This window comes from Gadus macrocephalus, chromosome 2 (assembly GCF_031168955.1).
Source record: "Gadus macrocephalus chromosome 2, ASM3116895v1".
NCBI classification, from domain to species: domain Eukaryota; kingdom Metazoa; phylum Chordata; class Actinopteri; order Gadiformes; family Gadidae; genus Gadus; species Gadus macrocephalus.
Window position 1 is genome coordinate 17,739,669 of NC_082383.1, and position 13,790 is coordinate 17,753,458.

Below are 13,790 nucleotides of genomic sequence, written 5' to 3' on the forward strand. Positions count from 1 at the left end.
AACTTGAGTCTCACATTCTTATGCCACCATACACCAACAGTGCAAGCAGGCCAATGGCAACCAAGCGTGCGGTCCTTCCTCCCTCACTTTAAAAACTACCAGCCGCCACTGATGTATGTATGTATGTATGTATGTATGTATGTATGTATGTATGTATGTATGTATGTATGTATGTATGTATGTATGTATGTATGTATGTATGTATGTATGCATGCATGCATGCATGTATGTATGTATGTATGTATGGATATATATATATATATATATATATATATATACATTCCTATTTATCTATATATATTTAATTATTATCTAGGCCTACAGAGACAACCAGACCTCCTTGAAGCAACAAAAAAAATAATTTATAGGCCTATATGTCTAAATATTTATGTGTGTGTACATGTATATCTATATAAATACACATACATATTTATAGATATTTATTTATTTTGTCACACATAGATATTTATTTACCTATTGTATACGGAGACCACCAGATCTTGTCGAAGCAACGAAAATGGTCTATTGAATTCCAGGGTGCATTGGCGAGAAAAGGGATATACTGCCATACCCTCAATCTGAATTTCATTCATATATATTGTCATTTCAGGGAATATTAGTGTCATTAACTTGCATTGGAGCAAATTCTGTGGGCATATCACAGACAATTTAGGCTAAGTGATTCCGTGAGGCCACCACGGATTTTGAGTTAAGCGCCCGCGGTCAACTCATTCATCGTAGCGGGGATCTGTGCATGCCACTGGATATGAGTGTCCTCAACTTGCATTGGAGCAAATTCCGTTGCCATCTAACGGACAATTTAAGTTAATCCGTGAGGCCACCACGGATTTTGAGTTAAGCGCCCGTGATCGACTCGGTCGTTTAGACGGGGATCTGTGTGTGTGCCACGGAATATGAGTGTCATAACTTGCATTTGAGCAAAATCCGCAGATTTTGAGTTAAGCGTCCGTGATCATTTCACGGATTCCTGTGAGACCAGGTTGATTTTTCCGAACCTTTCACAATTTCTGGGGTTTGTCCTTGCTTTTGTTTATCTTTTCAGAAAAATAGGTTATTTTGGACTCTTTTTCTTAATGACATCAGTTTCTTAATAAAATCACCTATTGGAATGCATTCCCTCTCCATCCATTTAAGATATTTATTTAACACATTGTCCAAGTGTTCATGAAAAGAACTACAGACCCCTAAAGAATGGGATTGGTTTTGCGAAAGCATATATCTATCAGTAGGATCTCAGCCTCTTCATTGACTAAATCCTCGCTTACTAAAAAGTGTATGTCCGATCGAATGAACACACAAACTCCTCCTCCGTTCCTATTTCGGTCTTTCCTAATTAGGCTATAGTTATTCAATCTCAGAGTCATTGATACAGGGATCGAGACAGGTTTCAGAAATATATAAAACGCCCACCCGGGATTTATCATTATCATTGGGTTGTCATTCACATTAAATTATAGTTGAGCAACATCAGACATAGGATCGAGATGTCGATATCCCGACAAACTGTTTGGATTCAAGCTGGTGCGCAATTGTGTTTCTGATTGCAGGTCTAGGCACTCACCGCTTTTCCAGCGCTACCAGATTTCCTGAATAAACAGGACAGCCATTTGATGTACTCTCCCCTGACCTATGAGGTATAACAACATAACATTGATTAACAAAATATTGTTTATAGTCTTAACTGACAAACATAGCACATATTGCAAGATGTTTTTTGTTAATTGAATAGTGAATTAGGTATATTAGATAGTGTCCACATCGGTTGTATTTTCAATATTTGTTTTCATACATAATGCTATAAATGCTAATCATATCACAATTATCAATGTACCATTTTGATAAACATTGTCCTGTTCTTACTGTCCTGTATAAAGATGAACCATAACAAGGGTTCTTGATTTGGACTCACCTCCTTGTTGAGTAGACAGTGCACAATGAAGAGGAAGGTGCCCTGCTGGGAGTTGAGCAGGATGAAGAGCACCTGGAAGAAGAGGTTGGCCTGGTACAGACCCAGGACCCATGTACAGCCCAGGATGACGGACTGGGCCAGGATCTTGAACACGATCAACCTGCAGAGACGTTCAAGAGAGGCACAGCAAAGTGGATCAGGTACAGTGCGCTCCCTCTGGACCAACCACGTTACTGCACCCCCATTGGCTGGTATAGTTCCAGATAATGTAATGACAGACAACCAGACAGACAGAGATAACAGAATCTGGTTTAACCTGGTGTCCTTGGACTGCGACACGTCACTCTTCATGCTGGCCAGGGTGGGTCTCAGGCACACCAGGGTGGCAAAGAACAGCACCAAGTTCATCTTCAACGACACAAAGGCACATTTTAGAGGAGCACACATGTTAACCTATAGCATTATCTCTTGGGGAAAGGCTCAGAGAAGAGAATATCTTGGAATGGGCACAGAGAAGCAAAGGATCTCCCATGCTGGCACACCGCCCCACCAAACAAACAAACGTTGGCCAACATCTTTCAACATGTTGGCCAAACCTTCCCCTGACAGCTACCAAGGAAAACAAACTAAAAACAATTTCTGGATACTGCATTACAGAATTAAAAGTCACTGGTTGCTAATGCTACGTGTCGATCACAGTGTAACAGAGATACAAATAAAGCCAATGTACTCACACCAAGGAGAGCGACCACAGGCCCTGTCAGAGCCCAGTTGAAGCTGCGTTCTGTGGATAGCCAGCACCTACAGAGTTATTAGAACAAGTGTGTGTATGTCATGAATGTACATATCGATACACATGGTCATATTTTTGTGGGTCACTGGCAGTGCTACTCACACTTGTGAGTCTGTGGCGCCATATCCATCAGAGAATACCGCGGCAGACACACCCAGAATCAAAAACGGTGCGCCATAGCCAATCAGGTACAGCACTGGTGTAGGGAGGCCGTCCCTCTGGATGACCTGGACCTTGGAAAGTCTCCGGACCAGCAGGAAGAGCTGCAGGGCCTCCAGGAGCATCCAGGAGAAACTGGCCAGAATCAGGAAGTGGAGCACGCCGGCCATGACTTTACAAGCCACCTACAGATACGACCAGGTTCAAGGTATTTAACCGACCCTCCTCTATGCTCTATATCCTCCCTACATCCTTATATGGCCTACCTTTCTACAACCTAATATTCTAGGGCCTACCTTCTTACTACCTTTCCTTACATGGCCTATCCTTCTATGGCCTTGCTAGTTGCAACAAAAGTTAGAAAGTAGAAGAAACAGAAAAAAAGTCTGGACCATGGCTTGCATTTGTGATTATGAAACATTTGGTCAGGCCCCTTGTAAAATATAACGCTAACAAGGCAATACCTCAAAAGATAAGAATTTCCTCCCTCCCAATCAACACTAAGTTGCCCTCAGGGTACCATAGGGAGAGCATATATCCACCCAGGCGGTGGATCTGTTCCCCTACTGTGTGAACAAACACCTTAGCCTCAACGTATCGGTCCATCCAGAGCATCAGGAAGTGGGAGGAGGCGAGGCTGATGCAGAGGTGCAGACGGGCTGTGTTGTTGATCTTGGCATTCCAGCTGCACAAGAGGAAGGTCACGATAGCCAGCGCAAAGAAGAACAGGCCGATGGTCACACACACTCTGTTCAGCCACTCCAGGAAGGGGTTCGCTGGAGGAGGCTGTTGAGGAACAAGAAAAGATAATGTGAATGGTTTGTCTGTAAAATCATCACCGCTTGTAATTTGGCCATGAAACAAAACTAACAACATTTGGTCTGGAGGGATTGCAGGGGCAAATTGAGATTGGTTTGGATTGTTTTCTTTAGTAATTATTCACTATTTTTACCAAAGTATATCTGACAGAAATCTGTCTCTCTTGCCAGTGTGGCAGGTCTGGGTTTGCATAAGTGCTGATGTGGTTCATCTGTGCAGGTGTGGCCTACAGGCTGGGCTTTGACAAACTTTCTCTCTGACTTCAATGAGTGAGATCTCAACTGTAAAACCATTTGTTGTATATTCGACCTGTTTTGTATCGTATGTGTCACAACATTGGAACAGTTTCTGCATCAAACCAGGCAGGCATGGACACCTGTCATTCTTGCTCCTGTTGCTCTCTTGTTGAAAAGACACATCTAGAAGAGGAAAAGACGGCGTCCACAGAGAACACAGACGACACATTGAGCAGTCGACCTGCCTCAGGGTGGGCTGCTTGGTACGTACGTCTCCGATCTGCAGGATGAGAGCGAAGGTGGAGAGGTGGGAACAGCTGCAAATGGTGTAGTTCTCATCGGAGTACGTCACCCAACATCCCTTTACCGACCAGCGGCTGGCCTCTGCCTCCTCGCCCGTGGAGGCATCCACCTTCACAGCCGTCTGGTCTTTCCCTTCCCAGTACACACAGGTCACCAGGCCAGCCTCCGATTTCTGAGGTTGCGAAAAAACAAAAAAGCAAACAGTAAAGAACTGATATCGCTTCATGGATGATGATGGATGGAGGTAAAATATTTTGAATGGATGGATGGAGGTGTGGATACATGGATGGAGGTACAGAGGGATGGGTGGATGAGTTGAAGCGCATTCTGTATGACGGTTCACCTTCTTGTGCTGGATGGTGAAGTTGACGGGTTGGGAGAGGTTGGAGTGCTTGGTTTTGGGTAGGAAGGCGGTGATGATGTCCGAGTTCATCTCAGTCTTGTTCTCGGTCTTGAAGAAGCCGGGAATGAGAAGCCTATCAATGTCGCGGAGGGTGAGGACTGCAGCTGCTGCCGATCCTGCAAAAAAGGGTCAGTTATATTTCATTATTATATATATATTATTATATCCACACTTCACACCTACGTTCATCACTTCAACTGATCACAACTTAACGCATTATTTTTTTTATTTCCCCACTTGAATGCTTTTTGGCACAATTTTATGGTCCTCAAATAGACCAGATGCTTGCCCCCCAAAAAAAACAAGATGCCCACTAGCTAAATAAGGTTGATGGTCAAATTCAGTTCTTCCACCAAGCCAGCTGAGGGGGTCATTATTCCTCACCATTGTTGTCTTGAGCCAGAGCCTCGAGGTTGACCTCCATGCTGATTCCTTTGACCAAAAGAACATTACTTTCTCCGTCATTACTTCCAAGACTGAAGGTCTGTACACTCAAATCTATAGGAAAATGTACAGAGACAAAAGGCAATAAACAAGTTGATTGTGATCCAGCAAGCCTTACCATAGTTCCTATAGCCTCAATCCTAGTTCCTACTTCCAACAACCTAGGGACTAGGAACTCTAGGCTCTAATGCCTTGGTGGCATGTTTCATACCTACTACTGCAGTTTGGAGCGTCTTGTTGGTTCCGTCCTGGTTGGGTTCTACGAGGGAAGAAACCAGACCCTCAGAGATGTCCAGGATCACACTGCCTGTATCTGCGTCACCTTCACTGCTCACCGCTTTGGGCGAGTTAGAGTTAGCGCCTGACACTTCCTAGGGGCAAAAGGAAAGCGTTGCTATAGTTAGGTGACAACTTCTTGAAGGGAATTAACGGATTGAACAGACATAATATTTAAATGTACCATTGCTGCAGAAAAGCCGTTTTCCACCATCTGAAAAAAAAGCAAAGACAACAAACTGCCGATGTCATTAGACTGTTTATTTTGTGTAACCCTGTTTTATGTTTGAAACCCATATCAGGTTATCTTTTTGAGAACGTCTAAAGAAAAAGACGCCACTCGTCTGTCTTGAGAGACTGAAATAACTAACTATTGATCCGTACACTGACCGCTTCTGGCAGAAGGATGTTGGGATTATCCTTCAGCTGTTGGGCGATAGTTCCAAGAAAAGCCCTTTCTTTTGTTTGTCCCTGGAAAGGCAACACAAATCCATCCTCAGGTATTTCACATTTTATTTCAGAAAATGTTTGCACTGTCTACCAGACTCTACATTTTGGAATAGTTTATGGTTTGTAGTTTATGGTTTATTTTTACTTGCCTCTGCAGGTATAATCTCATCAAGAACCTGCTGAATTCCTATTAGGTAATGGTTGAAGACAATAATATATTAAAAATTACAATAAATAATAATAAATGTAATACTGAATAACCTTTACATTGTCTAAGCCCCTAAAGTATCTTAATACAGATGGAACAGGACTTTTGTTTGTTTACATGATTATAATAAGAATTTGTTACAATAATCATTTAAATTAAGTGATATTTATTGTAGGTTTTACAATCAGCTTCATATCTGTCTACATCATAATTTCTTGGTAGCATCTTTGGTATGCTTATGCAAATGTTATTATGATTATCATGGCTGACCTTCATGTTTGTGAAAATGTAAGATGGCTTATATAATGTATATGAATATTGTCTTACACTCATTGTAAGATAACTACCACTCTCTTGTATTGTTGTTTTCATACTTGAAGAATTGCATTCCTAACGACAATATGTTTGATAAGTCGGTCTGCTCACTTTTGCAGAATGTGACACCAGGTTCCCAAATGACCCCCGTGGTGGGGAAGTAGCCACCAGGACAAGAGCAGTAGAAGGTCCCTGGTGCATTGGTACACACAGTATCAAGTCCACAAAAAACCTCAAACTCACTGCATTCATCGATGTCTGTGGAGAAGACAGGAGGTTTGACGACCCTGACCCGCTTTTGAATCAGGGCAGTACAATCACAACATTGTTGGACACGGAAAGATCAATCACACACCATTGCATGGATTTGCAGAGCTGGCGATCATATCTGAGAGGTCAACACAGTAACCTTGGTTACAGGTGCAGAAATGGGCCCCGATTGTGTTGTTACAAACGGCCTCAGGGCCACAGATGATGACGTCTTCCACACACTCATCAACATCTGTCCAAAGATAAAACATGTTTTACATAAATTATTTCACCACAACCATCCTTTGCTTTGTATATTTGCTGACTCTGTAAAATGTATCCTTCATTGGCTGGTTTGGATACACCCACACTGTATTTGGTAACACAATCCACAGAATTTTTTATCAGACGAAATAGCACAAATCTACTGTGGGTGACTTAGAACAAGCAAGTGATGATACATTATGTGGTTATTTAGTCTATAAAATAATACGTCATAGTTTACAAGTAAGCGAGCGATCTTGTTTGTCCAGTGAAAGCGAGTTGGGTCTAGAGCTGTAGAAACATGGCGGCTCTGTACAGAGACATAAAGCATATTAATCATGTACTCATTGGCTAGTTTGGGTACACCCACTGTATTCGGTATCATAATCCACACGATTATTATCCACATTAAGTAGACAACATTTTATAATTCTACTTTGAGTGATTTAGAACAAGCCATTGTATATTTCAGTTTTCACTTCATTCATAGTTTACTTAAAGATGAATGAATGGCCAAACCAACAGCCTTTAAGCAGTAGGATTAATTGGCATTCTAACGGTGAGGATGCCAATTACATCCCCTCACCTCCCCTCACCCCTCCATCCCCAACGAACAAGCTACTTCCCACGGTGTGATGTCTATGACAACATTGAGTAGCCAAGTGTCAAGTTATGGGGTTCCTTGATAGATTGATCAAATGTATGATCTATTTAGTCTGTAATACTGTAGGTCATTGCTAACCAGTGAGAGAACGATTATGACTTCATATTTGTCTTTTATGGTTTAATGTGGAAACATGGCAGCTCATGAGGAGCATACATGAGGAGCAGCCCAACATGGCAGCTCCATGGAAGATGACCCACTTCCACAGAGCTGCCATGTTGCGCTGCTCCTCATGTAGATATAAAGGCTTGTTCAAAGGTAACGAAAACACAACAATCCTATTTTCATGGGATATACAATGATCAAAACTTGTCAATATTACTTTCCATTTCCGCCATCAGCCACTCAATTCTGCATACTGCAGCTCTAACCTTAACTATAGAGAACCCTGTGGTTCTCTAGCTCTCTGTTTCCCTGACTTCCCCAGTGCCTCAACAGCATCTTTCAAACCCACTGCTTGTGTGTTTAGCTCAAGGCCACAGCCCTGGATCCCCTCCACCACCCCCCCCTGTCTGTGATTAATTTACAGAAGTAAATCTGCAAGCTCAGAGCTGGGTGAGAGACGACGGATACACATAGAGGGCAGAGCGTGGAAATCCAAGATCAGAGTTGGGGCTGTGTGTGACGCCCTGGGCTGTCTGGGCGAACTGCAGTGAGCATCAGCCATTGTTGTTATTGGTATTTGACTCTGTTTCACATTGGAATTGGCTTCTCAATTCCGAAAAGAAAATATTTTTTTTCAACATTATGATCAGTCCTAGTCAAATGTTTGAAGGTCTGATCGTCAACTTGAGAGCACTGTATGTTCCACAAAAAATCTTTGCGCAACATAAACCAATTGTATTTCATAATGTCGATCATATGGAATCAGTAACTGAACAACTGCCAATTATTTTTCATTTGATTACTCATGAGGGTAACCTGTTCGGTCAACTAGACTGTGATCGTAAGGTCAGGAAAGTAAAATAAGCCATACTCAAATTAAAAATGCCTCATCAATGTGAATATTACTACTTTTGATTCAAACTATATCTTGGCGCTAGTAGCATTCAAATGCATGTGAAATGTGCTTATTTATAATATTGCTCTCACGATAAAATAAATAATGCACGAGTGCAGTCGCGCATTATTAATGCAGTCTAATTTGTTCATGTTGTTTTGACGCTAAAGTGAAATTGACATTGACTTGTTGAGGAGCGACTCCACGGCTCTCAGTCTGCCATTACCCTGAACATAGGCGCTGGTCATTCAGCAGATGGCGTGACTAGATACCTTCACAGGTGTTGTCCTCATCAGGGGCCGTGGACGGTTCGGTGGCTTTGTATCCCGGCTCACACTGGCAGATATGTTTTCCAGGAACATTGGTGCAGTTGGAATGAGGGCCGCAGATGGTGGAATTGAAACACTCGTCAATATCTAATCAATGGGGCAATTAGTGGAAGGAAGAAACACATCTTAACCAACAGAACTCAACCCTTTACCAAAATCTGTCCAGAATACAAACGTATTACAATGTTGTACGTCACAGATAACATGACGGCTGTGTTGATATCACAGGGATACTGTCCCCCTGGGGGTTGGAGCTGGTGTTGGAGTGGTTTCTACAGACCTTGACATGATGGACTAGCAGCAGGCATAAGCTGATACCCCACATGGCAATCACACTCAAAACTTGCTGGGATGTTCTCACAATCTCCCTCACCGCAGTCTACTTCAAGACACTCGTTAATGTCTGTGAAGAGAGACGAGGAGACATTTTAGGGAGTGAATGTCATGAAAGCCAGAGGACAGACCAAGAGGAGGTGGAGAGGAAAAGCTGTGATTAGTCTGTCGGATTCGGTCAGGGAGAAGAAACATCTGTTGGTTTGAGGCAGTTGGATGTCTTCCTTTAATTTGAGATTTTTAGATATTTATACTATATAAAATCGTTTATTATACGAGGTTTCTTGACGGAAAACAGACTTGTTTTCTGTGTGTACGCATGTGGGAGCTAGAAAGCTTAATCTACTTACTAAATCGGCTTGAATCTAGAAGAAAATAATTGTTACCCTGAAATGTTATTAAAGGGGACATATTATGAAAACAGCACATTTCCTGGGATTTGGGGTGTTGTTGTTGGTAGATGGTGCTCCCACACACATACAAACTTTGAAATAAGTCTGTACATGATTTTTTGAGTGAGATACGCATTTCTTGAAGCAGCCCGCCTATAGCTACCAAACGAGCTTGTCAGTTTCGGCGCCCCCGCCTATGTAGGAACGGGGCACATTTGAATATTACCTCCCACTTCCCCACTCCCCTCCAATCAGAGCATCGCTAAGATTGTGTGGGCCAGCGGACGAACAGCTCCGGCGGGGGGAACTCGGCCCTAGCCCTGCAGCTAAGTTCCGGGAATACAATCCCTTTCTCTGGCGCCGAGCTCACCCCGCCGGAGCTACCGCCGAAAGGAAGTCGGGAGGAGGAGACACATGGAGTAGAAAGGGATTGAACTCCCGGAGCTGAGCTGCCGTACTGCCGCCAAGCTATCCCAGCCGGAGCTGCTCGTCCACCGGAGCTGCTAGTGTGGGAGAAATTAACCATTACTTTTATATTAACTATGAGTATAATCAGGCCTATATACATCAGGCATAAACATTAATGGTGAATGTAGAGAAACCACACCTGGACCCAGAGTAATGGCCTGATAAGGCGCCAAGGACTTTGGGGCCCAGGCTACTGACATCCTCCCATTTTTAGATTAACTACAGGAGATGAGCACATACGTAAGGGAATGTAAGGCCATTTTGAACATATACCAGGACGGTCATATAACATGCATGACAGCTCGGTTGGGGTGGATAAGAGGGACTGGGATCGGAGCCCCAGTCAGTGTGTCTTTTGCAAAACCACATGCTCGGCTCTGTTGTGCCTATTTTGTGGGTAACAATAAAGTCTCTGTCATTACTTTTTCCGGACTCCCCGATTTCTATTGCGTATAGCTAGTTGAAGTAAATTAGATAAGTCGTTAACAAAAAAGTGCTACGACACTAGTCCGCTGGAGCTGCCACCTAGCTTCGGCGCCAGTTCAGCTCCCGGAGTACACCGCCCGAGCTGCCGGACTGCGGCCGGGCGGCTTCGACGGCGGCCGGCAGCCCTGGCGCAGGGAGCTCGGAGGCAGTCCGGCAGCTCAGCTCCCGGCAACCTGGTCTCACAGGAATCCGTGAAATGACTACGGTCGGACGCTTAACTCGAAATCTGTGGACACATCACGGAAACACGCCGATTTCCGTGATGTGGCCACGGAATTCGCTCCAATGCAAGTTAATGACGCTGATGTTCCGTGGCTCACACACGGATCCCTGTTTCAACGAGCGAGTCGACCACGGGGGCTTAACTCAAAACCTGGGGTGGTCTCACTGAAACACTTAAATTGTCCTTGTTGTGTCCACGGAAGTTGCTCCAATGCAAGTAAATGACAATGATATTCCGTGGCACACACACAGATTCCCGTTTCAATCTGTGTGTGTGCTCCCGTTTCAATCTGTGTGTGTGCCACATTTGACCACAGCGGGGGCTTAACTCAAAATCCGCAGTGGTCTGACGGAATCACTTCAATTGTCCGTGATGTGGCCACGGAAATTGCTCCAATGCAAGTAAATGACGCTGTTATTCCGTGGCTCACACACGGATATCGGCGTGTTTCCGTGATGTGGCCACGGATTTCGAGCGTCCGACCGTAGTCATTTCACGGATTCCTGTGAGACCATGTTGCTCCCGGAGTACAATCCTTTTCTTCTCCATGTCACGGTTCATGGACTTCAGAGAGTCAATACCAAAGTTCCTTCCCCCCAATTCTTCTCAACCATGGCCAAGATATCCCCCACTATGAGTCTTTACTTGTGGAAGTACCAGAGACATCAGACAGTCTTTATTATTCATAATATCATCCGAGGCGCACATAGCTTTTGGCCGTGATATTAGATAGATTATATAAATACCCGTATCTAATATTATTATTATGTTATATTATATTATATAGATGTAGAGCTCCAGGAGTCAGCAAATTGCAAAAAACCCTTCTCCTCCATGCTGTGGTTCAGTCTGACAGCTCATTGGTCAATGGGCAGCAGCTCATTTGCATCAATGCTACAGACACCAGAAACAGCGTATTCTGAAGGGACTGAAACAGAGGGGAATAGCGGTAGACAATATTTTCTTTCCTAAAAGCTATTTGCAGCAAACAGCTTCAAAAACATGTTTTCTGGAACTCAAATACTATGTTTACTTGTTGGGAAAACACCATAATATGTCTCCTTTAAATCTCTTTGGGAGGGATACCTTCACAGGAGTGAGTCGTTCCTAGTATCTCTGCTGGATTTGTGTCGTTGAATCCTGGCAGACAGGTACAATTGTACGTTCCATTGACGTTGGTGCATATGGAGTCCGGGCCGCAGATATCAGGAGTTCTCACACACTCATCGATGTCTGTGGACATTCAACAGGCATTGTTTACACGTGATAATAATCATCATCTTCTTCATTGTTATTATTAACACTAATATTATAAGAAAATTCCACCTGCAGTGATGAAGTAAACCAAACTAAGAGAAGGTAAGCGCAACAAAACTAGATTAAAATAAGCTACATTAAACTAAATTAAAGAAAACCTAAACTGAAGAGAGACCAATGGAGCTCACCAACACAGCCATAGGAACCATTAACAGGAAGGTGCCCTTTGGGGATTTCATACCCAGAGACACAAACACAGCCTCCCACAGGGCTACTGGTACATTCAGCAAGGGGGCCGCAGGAGTCTGGGCCACACTTAGAATGATCTGAATGGGAGTACACACACCAACACAAACACACATATATACCGTCACACTCTCTCACATAGTCAATACAAATCGTTTCAAAATGTATTTTGACACTGAACATGGTGAAGGGGAGAATGTAAACATAGAAAATTTTATTCTCACAGGTAGCGAAGCCGGTACGTGCTGGCCCAGCTCCAAGTGGTCTAAAGACATGGAAGCCTCCCGGACAGATCACCCATTCAACGGCAATTTTGTTATGGCCGCATCCATGAGGCCAGATTTTTCGGCTTGCTGATCCCTTTGTTGGTGTCAGGGATTCATGGAATGGATAAGTCACCTCCACATACCATGGATTGTAGAAGCTTCCCGCATAATATCTGCAATAGTCATTCGCTGTATCTCCACCAATCCCTGTGAATCTCCACCACTTGTTGAGTAACTTGTTGTCATCCTTGGGGAAGCCAGGGTAGTCGTATTGGGTAAAGGCGCGGTTGCGCCATGGATCCGTCAGGTTGGTGTAGCCGTTGCAGGATCCTGGATGTATCGATGTGATGGTGTCAAGAACACGGAACACATTCATGGTATTCACATTCAAATGAATCAATGAAAAACCTTACCTTCGAGGTATGCAGCATGTGAGAGGATGACAGGCAAACCTGAGCAGAAATTAAACAAATATGGACGTAGCATGTAACCAAACACTTAATTATTACTGTTATATGAAGTAAATTCATGTATGCAAGTGTATGGGTGTACGTGTGTATGTATGTAAATATGTTTGAATGCGTATAGATGAATGCATTTATGATTGAAGTTAACATGCACATTAACGACAAATATAAAACCAAGGTATGATTGCTCCTTGATAACTTGATGCTCAGGTTGAATAATGATTTAAACAATGCTAAGGGGGTCAACTGAATATTTGACGAAGAATCTATTATTATGGCAACTTAAGCTATAGCTGAATAAATAAGTAGGGATATATCTTACAATACAAAGATTATTAGCAGTTGAAAAGTGCAGTTTAAGAAAGACTTACTGAGATGTAACAGCAGGGCCCAGTAGAACATCCTGACTGCTGCTCCTCCTCCTCTAAATCCCAAAACACCAACCCTTCCTCAACAAGACACACGTCTGAGGGGTTGGCACGATGACTAAACGTGTTATAGGAGGGGCTCAATTCAAATAACAATGCAAATGAACGAAAACTTAATCAGAATATGTTGAATAACAGATCTCAGCAGGTGGCCGGGAAGGAGGACTCAGAGGTATCTACTATTGAAGATACTGGAGAAGATGAAATATATATTTTGAATAATGACGTGTCTAATGAACAAAGCATTACAATAATAGAACATTTGTTCTGCTAGATGGCACTTATTTCTACATACACCTTTAAAACAGCAGTTTTATTAATTATTGTTTTAAGATTAGAACTTATGTTTACGTTTCAAAATCATGTAACATTTATTCTTAAA

At 43.0% G+C, this 13,790-nt stretch overlaps 1 protein-coding gene across 1 annotated transcript; it reads right to left on the minus strand.

Annotated features, from left to right (window-relative positions):
• Positions 1 to 1,570: 1,570 nt before the first annotated feature.
• Positions 1,571 to 12,889, minus strand: LOC132469762 (adhesion G protein-coupled receptor E1-like). Its single transcript, XM_060067835.1, has 16 exons — positions 12,647 to 12,889; positions 12,243 to 12,327; positions 11,831 to 11,977; positions 8,786 to 8,929; positions 6,708 to 6,838; positions 5,754 to 5,834; positions 5,299 to 5,458; positions 5,028 to 5,141; positions 4,563 to 4,759; positions 4,209 to 4,403; positions 3,465 to 3,668; positions 2,826 to 3,067; positions 2,665 to 2,731; positions 2,247 to 2,338; positions 1,931 to 2,090; positions 1,571 to 1,648 (listed from the first exon to the last, which is right to left on the minus strand). Exons 1-16 carry the CDS (start codon positions 12,887 to 12,889, stop codon positions 1,571 to 1,573), a joined length of 2,340 nt encoding a protein of 779 aa, XP_059923818.1.
• Positions 12,890 to 13,790: the final 901 nt, after the last annotated feature.

Coding starts and splice junctions, on each gene's coding strand:
- LOC132469762 (XM_060067835.1), bottom strand. CDS start 12,889: ATGAATGTGTTCCGTGTTCTTGACACCATCACATCGATACATCCAGGA. Junction 5,142..5,298: donor GCTCCAAACTGCAGTAGTAG/GTATGAAACATG, acceptor ATTTTCCTATAG/ATTTGAGTGTACAGACCTTC. Junction 2,339..2,664: donor CTGTGGTCGCTCTCCTTGGT/GTGAGTACATTG, acceptor GTGTCGTTGAAG/ATGAACTTGGTGCTGTTCTT.